Here is a 22,606-nt window from a genome sequence, read left to right as displayed (position 1 = left end):
TAGTGAGTGTGGTCTCGAGGATAAGATGCCCATGGAGTCCAATATTGCCACTGTGATGGGAAGGGCATGGGTGGTGCCATCCAGGGGTTCACACACCATGGGGCAGGATCCTGAGAGTAGGACGAGGTGACCTCTACTGATTGGGGTTTGAGGATGGGAGATTTGATACGGAGAAAACTCCCCCTGTAGACCAGCTTCCTCATCACTGGAGGAAGGCTGTCCAGACCCTGACTGAGCATTTGGAGAGAGGCAGGCATTAAGTAGGGGTGACTGCGGGATCGGTGACACCAATAGGTCCCTTGACTGTGTAAATTGGGGAGCTGGAGCTCCTCTGTGAGGTGAGGGCTGTGCGAGAGGAATCTGTTGAGAAGAAAGATTCCTCTGCACCAGTGTCCTGAGCATTGTTTCATGCCAGCCAGCTCAGCGGGTGTCGGTGCCGGGAGAGCAAGAATAGCCTGCGGGGGGGGTCAGGCATGTCAACATGCATCGGCACCACGACGGAAGCGGTGCTGAACCATGCCACGAGAGAGGCAGGCAACTGGACGCCTGAAGCCTCGGCACTAGAGCTTTGCACTACCACTGCAGCCACAGGCAGGTTTCGCGCGGCGCCGGAGGAGCCCGGCGTGTCAACAGTGCTCGGCCGGGGAAGCGCCGGGAGGGAGGCTGTAGTCCTGCCCGGAGAAGTCTTGTCCCGCGAAGAACCCTTCGCGGGTGAGAGAGGGTGCTGTCTTTTTGCAGTCTTCTTGTCTTTTTTTGAGATGGGGAGGGGGGCGCTACAGCGTGTAGCTGAGTCAGAGCCCAGGTCTGAAGCTGACCCTAGAGATTTCTGAAGGAGGAGCAGTTTTAATCTCAGCTCCCTGTCCTACGTGCCCTGGATTTAAGTTTGCTGCAGTGGGTACATTTTGGTTGGACTCCCCCAAACATTTTATACATTTTGAATGGTCATCCGAAAGAGGGATGGCATCATTGCGCAGCGCTTAAAGCCTGGGGAGCCAGGCGTGTCAGAGGCGGCTGCCTCTGACAGGAACAAAGAAAAAAAATTTAGGAAAAAAAACAGAAAAATTGCTATCTAATTACTACTGGTAACAAACTAACTAACAGGGAAGGTGTATGAATGAAGGAAGAGAAAAGTCTCTAACGAGTCTGCTGAGCTCCTCCTCAGGCTGATGGTAGAGAAGGAACTGAGGAGACCGGTCACACATGCCTATTATTAAGGTACACTCAGAGCGGGGTAGGGCAGGCTCTGCGCGTGCGCGACCGGTATGAGTACTGCTGTAAAAATCTCCAAGCGAAGGTGCAGGGACGCACCAACACCTGGAGTGGAGCACCCACAGGGACACCTCTCGAAGAAGAACATAAGGTAATAATCCTGTTCCCAACACAGATTGTGGTCAGGGTTTCCATCCATCTCAGTGGAATCTTTTAGGGCCTCTCACAGTCCTCTGCTACAATTACAAGCATGTTCTCCCAGTCCTCTCCTGGTCCCTGGATCCTGCATCTATATACCATAGCTGGTAACCATCAGACCTAATCACCTGATGTTACTCAGATGGCCCAATGATTCCCAGTACCTGCCAGCCAGACTCCTCTCCAGAAGAGCTGGCTACTACCCAGCTTCTCTGACCCTTAAAGAGGCAGACCACCTTGTTAGAGGTTTCTTCCACCTCCTCTTGAGGGAGGAGCATCATACTTGTTATTATACCAAGAAAAACCTGTTTAGATTGGTTAGAATCTGTGGGTCAGATGCTACTCTTAGTATATGCCACTGTAAAGATGGAGTAACCCATGGACTTCAGTGGAGTTACGTTTTCTGCATGCACACTTTTTTTCTGTGTCCCTCATTATGGATCTTTGTCACACATTGTATCCCACACTTGGGCCTTGGCAGGAGTTTGAATTGTTATTCTCAGCTGATACTAACAGGAATAAAATTAAAGGCAGTCCCTTTTTATCAAATGAAGGAAATGAAACGGGAGAAATAACACAGCACACACATTGCTAAACACAGCTTCAACTGCCATCTATGGATTTACTATGGAAATTCATGCTCAAACTGCATAAGAAAAACAAATCAGCTTCTCACTAAGAAATCCACACCTCTCACTCATGTAAGTCAATCACCAGTTGATCAGTTTTAAAAACTAAACTCATCTGAGTGTGACCTCTGAGTTGGCGAATGGCACATCCAGCTTAGTTCAGTAAGAGAACATTGCTTTAAATAGAAGAGAAAAGAATTTTATAATGAAGATTGCAATGACTGGGTCTGCTAGAAGGTACCCTCTAAAGAACATCCAACAGAGAGCCTTAAGAAGATTCATAATCTAGCAGTAATCCTGTTTGAGGCAGGTTCCCCTCTTCCTCCAGATCTGATGGAAATGCCTTCATCCAACTTCTGTGGGTTTGGGCTCAGGGGAATGGTAAAGGACAGGGGCAAGACTAGAAGAGACAGCTTGTCACAGCCAGGAAGTGGGCAGTCAGGCTAGTGGGCAGAGCCAGAGCCCAGAATCAGAAAATAGGCCTTATTTTGGTTCCCATCATAAGAGCCAACTGAGGATCCACAGGCAACTTCCTATTGTCCTCTCTCCAGGCTTAAGTAGTGCGCCTGGAAAAATCAGGGACCCTGGGAGCACGGGCAATTGGGCCCGCTGTGGGTGGCCCTGCCTGTGGTGCGTCGGCCCACAACCCGCCCACTCAGTGCTCTGCTAGAGATGGCAGTGTGGATGAGGCAGTTGTCTATAGACCAGTAGACCCATCTTCCAGCCCCCCGGATCCTCATGCAGCCAGTCAGTAGCAACCTCAAACTGCAGGGAATCCCAGCATAAATTAATACATTAATTTATGCTAGTACTCCAAACACAATGTGAAATTCCGCAGTTACTGCAGTTCTGAGGTGGGAAAGGTTCTTGTGGAAGCTATGCTGCAGTGGAAGTAGATAAAGGGAATTTGGATGCAGGCCTCTGAAATGAGCAGGAGTCAGGCTAACTCTAGCTTTAATAATGCGAGATTTGTAGAAGCAGGGATAGTGTGAAGTGAGTGGAAAAGAATTGTGAAAGAGGCTGTTGTGACCTTGTATTAAATAAGAATAGAATGTAGACTATAAGAGAAAATGGTAAGAAAAATAAGATATCATGAAGGAATATGTATAAACAATATGCAGCTGTTGCTTAGTATTGTCTGTAATAAAGGTATAAATACGTGCTCTAATTGTTTATCTTGAGAGAAATCTGCCTAGGTAGGGGAAACCCTGTGTCCTAGTGCACTCTCTTCCTCGGTGCAATTGCTTGAGATAATAAAGTGTATCTGACTTGCTGCACTCAACCTGAGAGTGAGAACTGTGTTTTTCTCCGACACTGCCATGGGCACTGGGTTGGGAGTGGTGTAGAAGCAGAGACCCTCTGGGGGATGACTCTTGTTGTAATGCTGAAGAGAATCAAACTGTAGTTCTGGGGATCCTATGATTGACTGTGTGAGCTGCAATTTGCTCCAAGGCTACTCAGCAAATGTTCTCTCACTTCCATTTACTATGTTGGCTTCCACTAAACTTCAGTTACTGGGTCTCCCTGAAATCTAATGCCGCTGTAATTATGTGTGTGACTCATACAGTAAGGAATTCTTCTTAAGTAATGTAGCATTGCTTTCCACATTTTGCTGCACTGAAGTCATAGCAATCTTAGAATTTAAGGCCAGACGGAATCACCAGATCATCTAGTCCTACTTCTGTGTAAGAAGTACACAGTCTTACTTACTGTGTATTACAGGCCACCAACACCACCCAGCACCCACACACCAACGCCAACAACTGAACTTCTTAGACCAACATCTTACAGCCCTCGGCAGACTAAATTAAATGTGCCACAGGCAGAGAACAGAAAGGACTGAAGTGCACTAAAGCCAAAGGCCCCTGTAATGGCAAGGAATTGATTAAGCGAGATGTAGCCAGGTGATCCTGACAAGCAAGCCGCACCCCACGCTAGGGAGGAAAGCCAAACCCCACCAAGGTCACTGACAATCTGACCTGGGGGAAAATTCCTTCCTGATCAGTTAGACCCTGCACATGTGATCAAGAACCAGCCAGCCAAACACCAAGAGAGAGAACGTTCAGAGCACTAGCCCACTCCATCCAAAGTCCCTTCTCCAGTAGTGGCTCTCTCTGATACTTCAGAGGAACAAGACAAAAAACCCAGAATACATTGTGGGGAAATCCCTTCCTGATCCCTACAGTTGACCAGCAGAAGCCCTGAAGCATAAGATTTTAGGAACATCTGACCTGAACCAGAAGGGACCCTCAGGGTGCTGAGCCCTGCTCCTCACCGTCACAAGCAACCCCATCATACGGTCCTACTCACAAATTTGTCCAGCTCCCTCTTAAAGCTAATTAAGTTATATTCCCCTGCAACTCCTATTGCGAGGCTGTTCCAGAACCTCATTCCTCCAATTAGTAGAAACCTTCTTCTGATTTCCAGTCTGAATTTGTTCATAGACAATTTATATCCATTTGTGATTGTGCCAACATTATCCTTTAACTTAAAAGCTCTACACTCTTCCTAGTGTTTATCCCCTGATGTACTGATAGAGCCAATCATATCCCCTTCTTTTTGCTAGGCTAAACAAGCCAAACTCTTATTAGATCCCTCTTTTTAAGATAGGCTCTCCATTTCCCTGATCATCTTAGTAGCTCTTCTCTGCACCTGCTGCAATTTGAATTCACATTTCTTGAACATGGGTGATCTGAATTGCATACAGTATTCCAGATGAGATCTTACCAGTGCCTTGTATAATGGCATTAATACTTCTCTATCACTACTAGAAATGCCTGGAGCAATACATCCTAGTATTGCATTTGCCTTTTTCACAGCCACATCACATTAGTGTGATTACCCAACACATATAGGTCTCTCTCCTCCTCTGTCACTTCAAATTGAAGCGCCCCCAACCTGTATCAGAAATGTCTTATTATTAAACCCTAAATGCATGACCTTGCTTGTAGTACTATTAAATTTTATCCCATTTCTGTCATTCCAATTTTCAAGGTCATCTAGATCTTCCTGTGTAATATTCCGATCCTCCTCTGAACTGACAATGCCTCCCAACTTTATATCATCATCAAACTTCATTGGCACACTTCTACTTTCTGTATTAAGGTCATCAATAAAAAATATTAAATACGACCAGTCTTAGGCCTTGTCTATACTGGGGATTAGCCTTGAAACCAATGTTAGCTCTATCAAGACAAACTGCAGCTTTCTTTGTCTACACAAGGGGTTTGTCCCAGCACTGACCCCCAGTTGCTGACATTGGGTCTAAACCTCACTGAAGATATGGCCTTATTAAGTCACTCTAGGTCTATACTAATTTGCAATGGGAGTTAAGAGTCGAGCGCTGAACATGAAGCTGCCAGCAGTCAGGTATTTCTTTATTACGGTTATTCAAAGCTATTTAGTAATTCCCAGGCCAAAGAAGAGAAACAAGAGTATTTATAGCAAGTACAAAAAAGATTATTTAGCAGCAAGTTCCTTTTCTTATTGAGTGTATATTTATCCTTTTCCTACTTTCATAATATCGCGCACCGTAGAGTCTCATCTGTCATATCTTGATAAGGCCTGGTCTATACTACTTAGGTCAATGGAAGCCGTCTTTTGTCAATCTAATAATATATGCGTCTACAACACCAGTTCCCTTCAGCCAACCTAACGTTGACTTTATTACTCCACCTCTGTGAGAGATATAGTGCTTAATTCGATGTTGATGGGTCTACAAAGAGGCGGTATAGATGCAGTGTTGTGTAAGTTGGCTGAATTGGCCACCAGGATGTGTCCCACAATGCTCTGCTGTGACCACTCTAGTGATCGCTTTCAACTCTGCCGGACAGCAGCCAGGTACACAGGAAACAGCTCCTCCCCTGTTAAAGCCCCATGAACTTTTGAATTCCCATGTCCTGTTTGAACAGCATGGAGATCAGCTGATCATGGCAACTCAATGCCCCAAATGCGCCCCAGCCTGGAGTACACAGGAGGTGGTGGATCTTATTTGTCTGTGGGGAGAAGAGCACAGGCACAGCTCTGATCCAGCCAAAGAAACTTAGACATCTATGAAAAGATTGTGCGGGGTGTGCAGGAGAAGGGCTAAACCAGGGACACACAGCAGCGCTGTGTGAAGATCAAAGAACTTTGGCAGGCGTACCAGAAGACAAGGGAGGAGAACAGTCATTCTGGTTCTGTATCACAGACATACTGCGTCTACAATGAACTGCTTGTGATTCTCATTGGTGATCCCACCACCTAAGTCCCCTCTAAGCTGTGTAGATGCGTGGTCACACAGCAGCCTATTAAGCACAGCCCAGGCGCTCAGGACTGTGGCGGGGAGAGATGCCTCTTCTCCAACCCTGTCCCTGCATGGCTGGGGGAGAGGTACCTCTCCCCTGGCTCCAACCCAGCCCAGCCCAAGACCTGCCGCGGCCGGGGGAGAGGCACCTCTCTCATGGTCCTAACCCAGCCCAGCCCTGCCCCAGACCTGCTGTGGATGGAGGAGAGGCACCTCTCCCACGGCCCCAACCCAGCCCCAGATCTGCTACAGCCAGGGAAGAGGCACCTATCCCCAGGTCCTGCTGCAGGGAGAGAGAGCTGGGGGAGGTCCTCTCTCCCTGCCGTAGCCCTGGCACAGCCTACACCCCAAACCCCACATCCCGACCCACCCAAAGCCCGCACCCCCAGCCAGAGCCCTCATCCCCCCTGCACACCAACCCTCTGCCCCAGCCCTGAGCTCCTCATTCCCGGCCCCACCCCAGAGCCTGCACCCCCAGCTAGAGCCCTCATCCCCCACACACACCCAAACCCTCTGCCCCTGCCCTGAGCCCCCTCCCACATTCCAAACCCCTGAGCCCCACTCCTGCCACATGAATTCTGTTATATGCACCAATATGGAGGTGATGTGTGGAAACAATTTAAGGGAACACTAACCACCACTACCTCCAAATGCAGCATGGACACCTCCCAGGAGTCTGAATCCCGGGCCACTTCAGGCAACAACGAGCAGGACATTCTGAACAAGGAAGAAGAGGAGAAGGAGGAGGAGAATGAGAGACAGGTGAGCAGGGAATCCATTCTCTCTGAGAGCCAAGAGCTATTTTAAACCCTGGAGCAGGACAGCATGGTGGCAGCATGTGATGCTGGGGAAGGCACCTCTAGTGAGTATGCAATTCCAATCAAACTGTAAGCATTACATGCTCTTATATTTTATATTCAATATGAAGAAAAAGTGAGGTGCAGTGGGTATCTGCTTCTCAGTGGCCGTTCCAGCTAAGCAGAGTGTGGTCCGTGGTAAAGACTGTTTATGTGTACAGGGATGGCCTGGGAATCCTCCATGGATATCTCCAGGAAACTTTCATGGAGGTACTCTGCAATCCTTTGCAGAAGGTTTCTGGGGAGAGCTGCTTTATTTCTTCCACCACGGTAGGACACTTTCCCACGCCACTCCAGTATTAACTCTGCTGGCATCATTGTGGTACACAGCAAAGCAGCATAAGAACCAGATCTGTACCCAGACCCTTGCAGCATCTGCTCCCTTGCTGCCTTTGTCACCCTCAGGAGACTGATATCACTTAGGGTCACCTACAGTAGATGGTAGAAGTTTTCATTACAAGTGCTCATACCGCAAATAACAGAGCCTGTGATCCGCCACCTATGGCAATTTCTGGATCCCTCAAGTACGGCTTCCCTAACATGCCGGTGTTCTGGTTGGCCGGGATCGGCGTAGAACTCAGAATCTGCAAGCCCAGGGCGACCACTACCAGCAGCATTAAGATAAGGGTAGGGGTTTTGTGTGTTCTCTCATGGCCGGAAACTCTCCCCACCCCCTTGCCTGCCTCCTGTGTCATCAACACGGACGCATGTCCTCTGGAATGGTGGTCGAAGCATGAGGCATACAAATGTTTAGCATGTCTCACAACACTAGCTACAACAGTGCCATGCGAACACCTGTTCTTATTTTCAGGTGACACTGTAAATAAGAAGCAGGCAGCATTATCTCCCGTAAATGTAAACAAACTTGTTTGTCTTAGGGATTGGCTGTTTTGTTTTTGAGTGATTTTACCTAAATAAAAATTCTACATTTGTAATTTGCATTTTCATGATAAAGAGACTGCACTATAGTGTTTGTATGAGGTGAACTGAAAAATAATATTTCTTTTGTTTATCTTTTTACGGTGCAAATATTTGTAACAAAAATAATAATATAAAACGAGCACTGTACTTTATATTCTGTGTTGTAATTGAAATTGATATATTTGAAAATGTAGAAAAACATCCAAAAATATTTATAATGCATTTAAATTGGTATTCTATTATTGTTTAACAGTGCTATTAAAACTGTGATTAATCATGAATTTTTAAAATCTAGTTAATTTATTTCATGTTAATTATTTGAGTTAACTGCGATTATTTGACAGCCCTAGTAAATATTAAACAAAATCTTTGACCGGCAAGTCTAGCTTCTTTTGAAGAAGCTGTTTCCATGCTTCATAAGAATGCTGCTAAGAAAAGCTTGGAGTAAGAGTGACACTCAGTGGAAGAAGAGGAGAAATGCTGTTTCTCAATATTGTTCTTTTCTCCTATGTCTTGCTATTTTTCATTTTCCTGTAGACGAGACAAGTTAAAAATACAGACAAGCCCCAACACCCCTAAACTTGATTTTCTAGGTTTTACAGTTAGCACCTAAGGCACCATATAACCGGGCTTACCCGCTCTGACTTTGATCCCTATACTGTCTCATTACAGGGAATCAGACTTCAGACAGCAGGTGTTTCTCAGTACAGCTCCCCTTTTGGGAGTCTGGTGTATTAAAATAAAGTTCAGAACAACACAGATCATCTTCCACCCAATCTTCGCAGATGGCTCACACCCTTGATTCACGGGTAGGCCTGTCCTAGTGAAGTTTTCTTTTCAGCTGGCTCTTAGGGTGACCAGATGTCCCTATTTTATAGGGAGAGTCCCGATATTTGTGGCTTTTCTTCTCTAGGCACCTATTACCCCCCACTCCCTGTCCCGATTTTTCACACTTGCTATCTGGTCACCCTACTAGCTCCTGCTCCCTACATATCACTCGCCAAACATTTCTACCTAGGAGCTCTGGAAAGTTAGCCACCCTAAGCCTCATCGCTGGCTCCTTCCTGGCTGTTCTGCTACTCTTTAATGGAGTATTTTCACCTGAATGAACTCAGACTACCTTCATATGTCACAGCAAGACTGATTTTTAGTCAGATGGCCCCCATCATATGACTCATAATCTTTCCCTCCACTCAGGGAGGGAGGGAGGCTAAGCATGGCACAGGTTACACCTCAAAGGGACATACCTCTAAAATAAATGGAACCAAACCCCTGCTCCAAGCACTCAGACTCTGAGGTATTTGAAATCAGGATTTGGATCTAAATTTTGCAGCTCAGACGTATCTAAAGTTGAAGGTGATCAAGCTAGATTCAGTATTTACTCATTCCTCTGTAGGAAATGAGGACACTGAGGGACAAATGCAATGATGCATGGGTTGCAAGATTCTGGAGACACGCTTACATGTCGAGGAACACAATACACATACAACAGGTGGGTAACATTTTCTTTCTTACTACTCTTAAAGAAATAGCAGTAGCAAAGTTTGTAAAAGAAAATAACTTTTTCAACACAAATATGAAAAGAATTATTGTATAACTGACCTTAAATGAACACTGCTGTCTCCTCCTAGTCATGATTCCATGCTTTACCCAGTGCCTGCCTCCCCAGGAATAGCCTGCTTCTCAATGGCCTTGTCTACACTGAGGATTTAAAAAAAAAACCAAAAAACCCTCCACTTTTGCTGAAATACCCCTGCAGCTCCATTGGTGCTAACAACCACGGGATCAAGAAAGCAGATCAGCCACAGACATTTTAACACTACGCTTTCTGAGCAGAGTTATTAAACAATTCTGTGTTTGTTCAGCACCTAAAACACTGGGGTCCTGGGCCATCACTGGAGTCCTTGGTGTTATGATAATACAAATAAATAAAATAATAATATTATGACACTGGTAGTGAGTTTATACTAGTGCTCATGGCACTGCTACTACCAATGGAGCTGCAGCAGTATGGCAGCAGATGTGGGGTATCTGAAGAAAAGGGCAGCCACAGCTCCCTGTGTAATTCACCTTATTTGCTTCCTTTAAATCCCTCCTCAAAATTTACTTGTTCAATTAATTTTTCATCATACTTTCATCTCTGGGGCTATCTATCCCACTTTGCTGCCCAACTGCAAAGTTAATAAGCAAATACATTAAAAAACAGTGAAAACCCAAGAAAAATGTGAAACAAATACAAACTAAATGATTTGTACCTTGGAAAATAATGCTCCCAAGAGAACCTTTCCCTTTCTCCTTATTCTGTTCTTTCCATCTTCCCCTGAGGGCAGCCGCCATTTTCTTTTGAGTTATGTCTATGTTATTTTATTTGTGTTTCTATAGCAACCATCCTCATATCTAAGCATTTCACAATATTAAAGATGCAGAGTTCTCTCCTTTTCTCCTTATAAGCCAATTTCTTTTAGTGATAATAATATAATGATTTAAAACTTATTTATTTATAGATCTCGATTCTCTTCATAAATGTTGGTAAGCAGCATTATTAGCTCCATTTCACAGGGAGGAAGCTTAAATTTCAGAGTCCAAGATGGCAGCCTCAAACATCCCCAAAGTATCATCCTTATAAGCCACCACGGTCCAGTCCATTAATCTCTGTCTCAGATATTGTAAGTCTGTCAGGAGGACATAGCTCTTGTGGACAGGAAAAATGGCTAAATGGATCACTGTTCCTCTCTGCTTGTGAGATCACCTCTGCAAATAATCCACATGTCCCTGGTATGCATGAGAAAAGTGCACAGAACCAGAGGTGAAGGAAGGGAGGTAGGGGAAGAAACTGTGGTGGAGCGAAACCGATTGGCAAACCCCGACTGAAAACTCTGAGCCTGTCTGCAGGAAAACTCATGGTGAATTAATGCTGCCAGTGACAGCTGCAGAGCTCAGAGCTGTGTTGCCATGGCTGGGGATCGAGGGGAAGTCCTTCCATACAGTTAGCTGGATATGTAGGTTGGGGAGACCTCAGCCTCTTCTGCTTGTTTGGGCCCCACCCTCTTCCCAAGGCTCACCCCATGGACTAGGCAGGAGAATGTACAGCCTCCATTGCAGCTGCAGAACTTAGGCATTAATTTGCTCCACTTCCCTTTGGCTAAATTGGGAGAATAGACACCTCTGACTACCTCATAAATCTAGGGAAGGAAAGAATGCAGCCAATTGTAACATGGAGGCAAAGAGGAAAGAGATGGAGATCCCACACTTGTACTCCAGACGTTGCGCTTACTCCAGTTAGAAGTGTTTTCACAATAAGAGCAATTTTTAAAGTGTTTTGTTTACTAGTACAGAAATGTGACATTGAGACTCTTTCTGTGGCTGAGCACATTCTGATCTGTCCAGAAATGACAACCCAACCACACCCACTACAATACAGAGCTCGAGCATGAATGATCTGTTGCGAAATGACACCTTGATCATACAAGAGGTTAAATCCACCTCTGAAGTTCATGTTGAAGACAATGAATGACTTCGCTAAAGAATCAGAGATTCTTATGCACCTAAGGATGTTCTCTGAAGGAAACTAATCCTGAGTCCTTCTTATGTGAGGGGGACGACTGAAAACATGAGAAATTAAGCAGTTAGCAGACAACAGACAGTTCAGAATAGCAAAATCAAATAAAAAATAATACAAGAAATACTAAGCAATTTACCAACAGGAAAAAAAGCATGCGGGTTTAAAATGACACAATGATCATTGTATAAGAAAAGCAGAGCCTGCTTGTTGCCAGCTTAAGAAAAAAGAAAATGAAATATAATTGCTACCATCAAATATTAATTTGGCAAAACTGGAGCACTCATTGTTAAGTGCTTTAACAGCCTTAACTATTTAATCCTGACAATATTCCTGGGAGGTAGTTATTACATACCCTTTTTAACAGATTGGGAAACTATGCATAAGAGGATATGAGACTTGTCCCATAGCAACACATTCCACCAACACAATCACTATTATGGAGATCCTATCAGTTGCCCTTAACTTAATGGGCAGATTTTTATGGTTTGGCTGAGCTGTGCTCACTGTAAAACCAGAAAGGGGGTGAAGGGAAAAGGTGGCTTTGCAAAACTCTCGGTCTGGGCCTCATCATAAAATAGAGCTGCTCCAGGGCTCTATTTTACACCCAGCTACCCACAGCTTCAAATCAGACAGGTGTAGAAGAGCTCTAGTCATATCTCCTTTTTCTGAGCCATGTCCCATATTCTAGGAGCTGGTGATGGAGGTGTCAGAGGCACTCTGGTATCTCTTTGGCAACTGGCAATTCTCCTAGGCAGAGGAAATCCTCCTCTGCTGGTTAATGGTAGGTTTATGGCCATGAATCAGGCCCAGTGACTCATGAAGGAGCAGGAGGAAGGATGTAGGTGGACATCTAAGAACCCATTTAGCAGGTACATGTGAATGCATCCCTGGAACTCTGGGTAAAGACTGCACACCTGTTACTACATCCCATTGTTGGATGTATCTTGTGGGGCCAGCGCCACAGGCTGGTGCATAGGGGGAACAAAGTCATGGCTCCACCTCCTCTCAAGCCCTTTTGGGGTGCCACGTGCCCTCAGCAGAGTAGAGATGGAACAGCCCCTGTGCTGCTGTGAATGCAGGGGCTACAGTTTTGCCTGCCCTTAGATGGGTTATGCAAGGAGTGGGGAAAATTTGTTAGACACTCATCCTTCCACCCTCACATAAGACCACGGACAATATGGTCCAAAGAGAACATTGAATAGGGAAGGATTTTCTCCTGAGGCCAACTTCTTCCTCCAACATCCTGATGCTACTAAGACAGGTGTGTTCCTCACTGTGGAGGCAGCCTTGCAATGAGCTGCATGCCTGCTGACACCTGACCCCTCACAGGATCCAGCCCTAAACTTTACATAGCATTATTTTTTTCTTCACTGTTTCTTCACCATTATATTAAAGAGCTTCAGGACCAAAATTAAAATATGAGAGAAGCATTTTGTTATTACTTTGTCAGACAAGCAAGCCCATCCCTGTGGCCTAGAAGTAGTACTCTACCAGCCGAGACACGTTGGGTCAATTCACTGTCCTAACTGCTTTCTCTCTGGGTCCCCTTCACTTGCAGAATATACAGGCTTATTGCATTTTGGTGTGATCACATCTAATAGTGACATTTTATTTTTCCCTCACTGCATTTCTTAGTGACCAGTGAGTGAATTAAAAATAAAAAGTCATTTAGAACATAAAGAACATTGCACAACAGATATATAAAAGGTGACACTTTTGGGAGTCCTGAAGATGATGGCGTCTCTTCAAATGCTTGACTTCAAATGCAAAGAAATCAGATTACAAAACCAATTAGACTGTGTATCTAGTAACCACATCTTAAAATAAATTACACACAGAAACTTATGTTAAAAAAGCACTAAGGTTTCAAAGTCAAGCACTCAATAGTTCAGAAATGCCAGAATTAAGCTTACCTATGCAATGTTAATTCCACTGCCCATTTGATTCTGGGCTGCTTCAGGGGCTGAAATGCTACTGAAATGGCCTTTGGAGTAACTTAGGAAGCCCGGGAGATGCCCTAAGTTACAGCAGCCTATCCCGGACTGCCTATGGGCCGCCACGCTATCAAGAATGCCCGTAATGTTATGCCCTGCTGTTGTGCAGGGGCCTGTACTCTAAGTTGTCCAAGGTAACAAAGGTCCAGCTCAGTCTGTTATATAAAATTCTTTATACAGGTCAGTAAAAGTTAAAGACAGACTGAATTAGTTCAAATTAAAAAGTCTACCCAAGGATTGCAACCCAAGGATTGTGTTGAGATCATGACTGGTAAACAAGAGGAGAATGGAACTGGAAATTAATGGCCTACCACTGGTGCATTGGAAATTAGGTCTAATTGGAGCAAATAACGAGGGGATAGACTATTGCACCCATCACTCCCTTTTGGGGTCCTTAAAAAAAGACCTTGGAGGGGGGGAACCCTGGGGACAGCTGGACTGAAGGGCAAGGTTCACCATGCCAGCCGCTCTCACCATCTCTTGGGGCCCTGGGATCCACCCTGACACTCTGGGCCTTCATCATTGTGATCCTGAAAGATGTTCAGACTAGACTGGGCCAGAGACAGGGGACTGATGACATCACCACTTCCAGTGGATTCCACTAAATCCTGAATGCCACCTGGGGTGTGACACTTGAGTCCCTGCTGTCACTCACCCACTACCCTCATCCCTTCCACATCATTTTCCTTATCTTATTTCTTTTCTTTCCTCTCTCTCTATTTTTGCCTTCTGTTTAATAAAAGTCTGGCTTAGCTGGCCAAGACTGTCTCTTTTGCAACACTGCCATGAGCTCGTGACCCAAAAGGCAGCTAAAAGCAATGTCTTATACAGCCCAATGCTGGTACAAGTTTGCTAGGTCTTGGAGTGGTTAATAAAATGGGGTGCCGTGTCTATTTCTTTAGCCATGAAGTTGCAAGTAAAAGTCAGCACCGAAGACAGGAGTTGCATTCAATATCACTGTTCTTTTCTGTCCCTTTCTGTGTGCATTTGGGTTATTTTGTTGGTTTGTTTTAAAGGAAGCAGAATCAGATTGCAACAACAGCACCAGATCACCTCAACTAATATTCTCTTGTCCCCAAGAAGGATAGTTATTATAATCTATAATACCATCTACAATACTGTCAAACAGGCAGTTTCCCATATAGAAACTCTCTACAGTATTTACTTAATACTTCACATTTTAAATTCTTTATTCTTCTTTTTCTGTATCATTAATAAAGATATATAAGGGTGGTTGTTGCCATGGAACTAAGCAGGCCAAAGTCTCTGTATTCAAAACCTCCCAAAATGTTTAATTGTTTAGAGTTGTATAGTCACAGGACTATGTTAACACCTTTGACTCTCTGTGCCCATTTATTCCATCAAAATTAACACAGCACTACATGTCCCCATCTCTGACACACACCCTGTACCAGGGCACAAGGGGTCAGAGGGTTGAGTAGAGCTACTTATGGCAGCCCAGCACAATGCTCATTATCAGGGACATTCTCCTCCCAACAGTTACAAGCCTTTCACAGCCCCGGCGTGCTGATGTCCCAGGGATGTCAATCTGACTCATAGTTTTTGGCAGTGATGCTTTAGGTCATATTTTTCTTTCCTTATCTATAAAAGAAAATTATGTCAGATGTAGATTTTATCTACAACTACAGTAGCTCTGAAGGGAAAAGCCATAAGCAATAAAAATGTAATGTTATATTTTTTCTAAAAAAAATTATAAATGAAAGTGTTTCAGATTTGGAACCACTTAGGGTGAAAAACACTAATTTGTGATTAATATTTCTAGACACAAAATACTGAGCACATTTTAACTATGTATAAAAATGTTCTTGAAACTCTACTGCTCATTTGCTCATGGTGACTTTATAGTTTAATTTATAAGTACTTAGGCTTTGAAGACAGCTCCTTTCTGCTTTTGATCTAGTCAGGGGTGGAGGGATCCTCTTCAACCCAGAGGAGAAAGTGTTATAGTGTTACATTTAATCACAATTTGAAATAAAGTGCATTTGTGAAGAGAGCAATATTTTTAAATTATGTGCCAATTTATTTTTTAAAAAAATGTTATTAGCATATAAAAATGACAAGCCAAAAATTTCTTAATTGTCTTCCTTTCAGAGGATGTGAAATATAAACAAAACCGGTTACGCGGAAAGTGTGTTCTGTATCCCAGAACATCTATAAATACTTAGCAGCTTTTAAATTTAAAAGGTTTTTCATTTTCTGTTTTTCCTCATTGCTCACCCTCTGGAGTTTGAACCTGTGGCATTTTCAGAATAAGCAATTGTGAATAAAGAGCCATTATAGTGCAAAATTCAATTAAATCATTTTAATGGCATCTGTTCTTGATTGACAAGTGGAATTGATTCCATACAGAGAGCTCCTGTATGACTGGAATCAACTGTTCTCATTTATATATTTTATTTATTTCCATTTATATTTGTTTAGCCTTTCAGCACCTATTTTGATTGATGGCCCTTTAGTATTTCTCCAGATTTTGTCTCCTTTACTTCCCCATGATCTCAGTGGCTCTGTAAACCCGGAATTCCTTCTTCAGCCAATAATGGGAATTTCTTTTTACTATAGATTACTTCAGAACAATTCAGACCTAGAGCTGAGTCAAGTGCAACAGCTGCAACAGTATGAGTTGGAGAATTTCCAGATCCTGATGTTGCTACCTGCCTAATAGAAAGTATCTTCCCACACATTTGAGGTAGGGGGAGGAATGCAACTATCACCTAAACAAGGAAGGGGGAAGTGAACAGCCAGCTTCCTCCTGAAGAGCCAGGAGAGTGAAGCTAGCTAGTCACCCTCAGAAGATGTAGGAGGGCAGGTAGGCAGCCAGTGGGACTCTCTCCAAGAAAACAATAGAGGATAAGGAGTGGGGTTGATACCAGTCTCTTGGAGATGGTGGTGGAAAGCTGAGTAGAGTCCAAAGGTTTGTATAAACTTCAGATAAGCATCATAGAGACATTTGGATGCTTATCTAAATCAAACTGGGAAGTCTGAAACTTTTGAGATTCTCTCTTCCCTAATCAAAAATATGCAGGTCAAATTGCAGACAGAAATTATTTTTCATTTCAAATAGAACATCTAATCAGCTTTAAAAACATGTTAATTCTATTTTAAAGAAAAAAAATGCATCACACTGTGTTTTCTTGCAGCAGATTTAAACCTCGTAGCCTACACAGCTCAAACATGAGTGTATTGAGGGAAAAAGCAGATCAGAGTTTCATCCTCCATCCATGAGCAATCACAGACTTCTGGTATCTGGAGAGATGAGAATGTATGGGAATATCTGCAATCAGCATTTCCTGAGGAATTTTCTCCCGTATGTGTTTTCTTTCTTCTCCATGGCAAAGTCTTTCCCTGTGCTCCAGAAACAGACTATCTTCTGTGGCACCAGTATATATTCCAACAACATCTGCATGCTGTGTAAAGAAATTCCAATGGTTGCCTATGAAAAACTCATTTTTGCCTGAACTAACTCCTTTAACAATTATACTATTAACTGAAAAACCTAATTGATATAACAACCTATTAACAGATGGCTCAGTAAATAGAGGAAAGCAAAAAAACAAAAACAACCAAAAATTCTAGGCCAGGGGTGGCCAAACTTACTGACTTTCTGAGCCACATATGACAATCTTCAGAAGTTCGAGAGCTGGGGCATGCCTGCCAGGGCTTAGGGCTTAAGCTCCACTCCTGTTGAAGCCCCAAGCCCCAGAAGGTGTGCCCTGTGGGGCTGAGGGATCGAGACCCCCCCTCCCCACTGGGCAGAAGCCAGAGGCGATGCATGGGGGAGGCACGTGCTGTCACATACCCCCCCACATTTTTGCCAGGGGTTTGCTGACCCCACTCAATCCCATGGTGCTGACGGGTCCCCTCCCTGCATGGCAGCTGGAGCTGGCAAGCTGGGAGCTGCAGCCATGGGGAGAGGCAGCAGCAAACAGCTGGAAGCAGCAGGGAGAGCAGCGGCCCCTCCCTGCAGCTCCCAGCTGTTTGCTACTGTTTCTCCACTGGAAGCTAACATGTGGGAGGTGCAGGGACCGACAGCTGAGGGTAAGAGGGGAAGTGTGCCTGGTGGAGAGTGACTCAAACTGTTGGGGGTGGGCGGTGTGAACCTTTAAATTGTGCCCCCTTTCTCAGCAGGCACCAGTTATCTCTGGCAGAAGCCCCTAGCCCCACCACCCCGTTGCAGGGCAGAAGCCCTGAGCTTCCCCCTACCCCAGTCTGGTAGGTGGAAAATGGCGGGCATGGGGGGCTCCGGCAGCCGCACATTTAGAGTAAAAGAGCCGCAGCTTGGCCACCCCTGCTCTAGGACAAATTTTCAAAGGGCCTCCCATTTGCATGCACGTAAGTCAGGCAGTTATGAATTGACACTGCGCACCCAGCCTCCTGATTTCTGCAGACAAATCCACACCAGAATTGAGCTTTAGACATGTGGTACACATTCCCAGATGTGCATATCTATAGGCTTTCACAGGTACATTTCTTTAAATGTTCATATATGTACATAATCATTCACTTGAGTAATATACATCTCTCTATTTATTTCTGTATGCTGTGCCTCTCTGGAAGATCAGACTTTGTAGTGGTTAGGCTCCTATCATGCAAACACTTATGACCTAGAGTCACTTTATCGATGGGAGTAGCTAATGAGTTCAATAAGGGATTACAGTCATATGTAAAGTATATTCACCTGTCTGTAGGATTGGGACTTAGCCTAAGGAATATGAATGTAATTCATTATATGTGAATTTGAATTACTTCTAACTTTGCAAATTGATTAGCAAAGCATGCCTTTCTCAGGAAGGACTTATATATGTGTGAAGCTTAAAACAATTAATGATGCTTGAATTATCCAAGCATATAAAAAAAGTATAAGAAAGTTTTTAAAAGAAGGAAACATTTTTCCTTGTTTTAGTAGTTCTAGAAAGGCTCAACAGATTTTTTTTTTTTAAATTTACGGTAAGGCTGAAACAAAGAATGACAAATCTAAGTCTAAAAGGAAATATTTTGAGAAAGCTATAAGTGACTGAAAATAAACATCTGTAGTGAGATAACTATCTTAGCCATAGCTAGTGTCCCTTCTGTGACATTATAGTGGCAAGCAGGAATATATTACTCAATATTTTAGGGGTCTAAATGTTTCTGAATTTGAGAATGGTTTAAAATGTACCCCAGCGTGTGGTGCTTTACAGACAAAAATATGCAGTTTGGTTCATTTTTTGCCACTTTTATGCTGATCATGCTCTGTTGTATATTTCTTTTCATTCCTTTAATAACGTAGCCTGTCTTGACCAAATAAACTTACAGCTTCTCAGTTTCCTTTAACAAAATGTGTCAGAGAGAATGGCTTTCCTTGGGAAAGTGAAACATCCTCAAGAACACATCTTAACCTCTTCTACTTAGGGCTGGTCTAAACTACACAGTTCAGTTGAGTTAAGGCAACTTACATCGACCTAATTATGTCAGTGTCTACACTACAGCCTTCCTCCTGCCGATGTAAGTGCCCAACTACGCCGACATAATAACTCCACCTCCACGAGAGGTGTAAGCCTTATGCAGGTGTAGTTAGGGCAATGCAATGTCTGTGGCAGGAGACGTAAATTGACAAGAAAGCCAGGTAGCTAGAGCCCAGCTGCCCCCCATTCCCTGGAGAGCTGAGTGGCTGGGAGCTGGGGCAAGAATGGACCCTGCGTCTGGCTGGGAACCGGGGTGAGAATCCCAGAGGGCTTCCCCCTGCTTCTGGAGGGGAACAGGGAGCGGGGGGCAGCCTGACAGGAGCCTGTGGGGTAGCCAGGCTCTTGGCAGGGAGCTGCCAACAGAGCTGAGAGACCGGGCTCTCAGCTCCACATACTGCTCCTCTTAGGTTGGTGGAAGTGTTCCTGGTGAGGACCTGCATCACCGCCCCAAGGAGGGTAGTGTGGACATGCACCACCATAGTAATTACTGCAATGGCTGTAAGTTGATTTAATATGCTCACTTACCTTTCTAGTGTAGCCATACCCCTAGGCTCTCACCTCAGACCTTCCATTTGTCCCCATTAGTAGTAATCCTAGCATCATCAGCTCCTGCAAATCTTTTACTTTTACATCTATCTATGCAGACCTATCCATTAGCATGCTCACAATATCACTCATATACACAACTGCCTCAATACCATCTCTGCCTTATCTCCTCTCACCACGATTACAAGGTATCCCATATAACCACATCTTCAGAATCCATTACATATACAAAATTAGAATGCCACAGCCCACCTTCTCACACGTACAAAGAAGCACAATACATTCCCACCTTCCAACAGCTCCACTAGCTCATCATTTATTTCAGAATCCAGTTCAAATTTGCCTTCTAAGGCGTTGCTTTAGTCAATCTTCAGTTTGTTAAGACTTTACTTAGCCTACCTATTTTGTATTGCATCTTTCAGTAATCACTATTGCTAAATACAGAGGGAGAGAGAGGGAGAAAGAAGGACTGAGAGGTATCGCCAAGGAAGGAAAGACATGTTTCAGCTGAGATTTCATATGAGATGCACAGTCAAGAGGAAGAAATTCAGAACTCAGGAAGTTTGTTTCTGATGGCACAAGCTACAGAGTAAAATGTACTTCCACCAACAGCGGCAAGATGGTGCAGAGACAACAGCAAATACAGTTGCCTGGCCAGATTTTCAGAAGTGAAGACAATGGGAACTGTGTGTGCCCAGCACCTTTGGAAATTAGGCCACTATTATATGGTTAACAGGAGGAAATATTTTTCTGGTCCCACTACCTTTAAAGTGAATTTCCTGTTCTTCATGTCTTCTTTCCAGGGCATCACATAATGTACTGGAATCATCCCATGTTTGTGTGAAAGCTTTGGCAAATGGCAGTGAACAAACCTGTGGGAAAAAACATATTTAAAAAGACAGTGCGGCAGTGTTAGGACAGAAGACTTGGTTGGGTTATTAACTGACACAACCAAGTCCATATAATTCATAGAGGAGGAAGTCTTTAATATAATTATAATTAATAAAAATATTGCTTCTTCCCTTACTGCCAGACAAGCTTATCATCTAACTGAAATTTCATGTTTTCCTAGGACACTATGCTGAACCAACAAATGTTTTTTCTTCTGGTATTTAGCATAACAGTAAAGAAATTAATTTGATCACATAAATTGAGAAGTGTGATTTCTTATGCTTCCAATTACTGCATGCCCTCCTCACCCCCATGCAGACACCAGATAGGAGCAGAGCTGGCTTTGTACACTGGCACAGCTAGGGGCTAGCAGGGGCATAGTTTGTGAGTTAGTCCTCCATTTGACAGGTTTCAGAGTAACAGCCGTGTTAGTCTGTATTCGCAAAAAGAAAAGGAGTACTTGTGGCACCTTAGAGACTAACCAATTTATTTGAGCATGAGCTTTCGTGAGCTACGTGAGCTGTAGCTCACGAAAGCTCATGCTCAAATAAATTGGTTAGTCTCTAAGGTGCCACAAGTCCTCCATTTGTGGTGGGACCCTGGGGTCTGCATCTGGCTGAGTGTGGTCCTGGTGCTCTACTCTTTGTGCAGGGTGCCCACTGGGGCAGAGGAGAATGGTGGTATTTCCGTCTGTAAGCCCAGGGATACAAGGGGCCTGCCTGGCACTTCCCAGACAAAGATGCTTCCTGCCCTGAGGACGGCAACAATCTAGTTTAGAAACAAGCCACAGAACAAGGGGTGTCTGCCAATACCAGGCAGTCTGAGGCAGGGCCAGCCTCTGTGCTGGAAGGTACCTGGTCTGGGGAAAGCCCAGGCCGCTGCCAGTCTGAAATCTCTGCGGACCCGCTCCCTCAGACACGTGAGAGGGAATAAGCAGAGAAGGGGACGGCGGGACAGCCGAGGGGTGAGTGACGGCACTTCGGGAGGGTTGAGAGATTAGCAGGGGGACCCCCATTAGCCCCTTCAAGCTGGCACTGTCCAAAAGCAGACACGGGAGTGCCGGGCGGATGTGCGGGTACGGGGGTGGGGGAGCTGCTGGGCGCGCCAGCCGCAGCTCCGTCTTCCTGCTCCTCACCCTTTGAGGTTCGTGTTGGTCCCGACGGAGACCATGGCGGCTGCAGCTCCCCCACGACTCTCCCCGCCCGGCCCCTGCTGCGCCGGGGCCGCTCTGGCGTGGGCGCCTTTGTGACGCCGCCGCCCACGTTCCAGAAGGCGGCCCCGCTGCGGCTCGCGGGGCAGCGCCTCTGCACCGCACCTGCGACCAAGCCAGGGCTGGCCTTGCTCCGGAGACGGCATTGCCCGAGGCTTCAAGGGCAAGGGGCATGATACCCCTCCCGCCTCAGCGTCAGCAGCCTTCCGTGCTAGCCCAGAGACACCAGGGAGCCTTCGCGCTGCAGACGTGACTGTCAAAGGCGGAGGCGAGCGCGGAACGCCAGGAAGGGAGAACGCGCTCGACCACAGCCACCACCAGCGGCGCTGGGGGAAGGTCGACCCTCCACCCTTGAATTCATTCCCAGTACCTAATGGGACGCCTAAGTGTTCCCTTAACTAGTACGTTTCCCAGAACGCTCGGCAGGGGGAAGGGACCCTTGGGAGTTAAGGTTTCAAGGGAGATACAAACAGGGGAGAATGTGCAGGGGAAGGGTTAAAGTGATTAACCCCGTTTTTGGTTCATTGCAGTGAGGGAACTTGTGCTCAGCGTCATCGCCATCGCGCCAAAGGTACTGGTTCTCTGAAGTGACCTGGGCACAGTACTTAATTTGTGCCGGCGCTGAGCCTCGCACCTCTAGGCTTGGCCGGTCATAGCCCCCCTCTGAGCTTGCTGCCTCACTTATGAAAGTAAAAAAATTGCTTGAGCCCTTGCACCTCTTTCATTACATATTAAGCACTGCCTGAGCACAAATTGTTAGGTAATTAATATCAGCTTAAAGCCACAGTAGGGAAGATAGCTCATCCCCATCTTAATACCTAGCCCAGGTGGGTTTTTCAGTA

General features: G+C 45.1%; 1 protein-coding gene across 1 annotated transcript; it reads right to left on the bottom strand.

Moving 5' to 3' along the window:
* Nucleotides 1-15,406: 15,406 nt before the first annotated feature.
* Nucleotides 15,407-22,578, bottom strand: TEX43 (testis expressed 43). The gene is made up of 3 exons (XM_037901646.2): nt 21,690-22,578; nt 20,427-20,535; nt 15,407-17,080 (listed from the first exon to the last, which is right to left on the bottom strand). The coding sequence occupies exons 1-3, from the start codon at nt 21,908-21,910 to the stop codon at nt 16,874-16,876; spliced, it is 537 nt and encodes a 178-aa protein (XP_037757574.2). The 5' UTR covers nt 21,911-22,578; the 3' UTR covers nt 15,407-16,873.
* Nucleotides 22,579-22,606: the final 28 nt, after the last annotated feature.

This window comes from Chelonia mydas, chromosome 5 (genome assembly GCF_015237465.2).
Source record: "Chelonia mydas isolate rCheMyd1 chromosome 5, rCheMyd1.pri.v2, whole genome shotgun sequence".
Lineage (NCBI taxonomy): Eukaryota > Metazoa > Chordata > Testudines > Cheloniidae > Chelonia > Chelonia mydas.
This window is presented reverse-complemented; position numbering and strand designations above follow the sequence as displayed.

Bases quoted from the DNA above. Each gene is read 5' to 3' on its own strand.
- TEX43 (XM_037901646.2), bottom strand. From the start codon at position 21,910: ATGCCGTCTCCGGAGCAAGGCCAGCCCTGGCTTGGTCGCAGGTGCGGT. The intron at 20,536-21,689 runs GTGAGGAGCAGG...TTTTTCCCACAG, and splicing joins ACCAACACGAACCTCAAAGG to GTTTGTTCACTGCCATTTGC. The intron at 17,081-20,426 runs GTAGTGGGACCA...TTCTTTACACAG, and splicing joins ACAGGAAATTCACTTTAAAG to CATGCAGATGTTGTTGGAAT.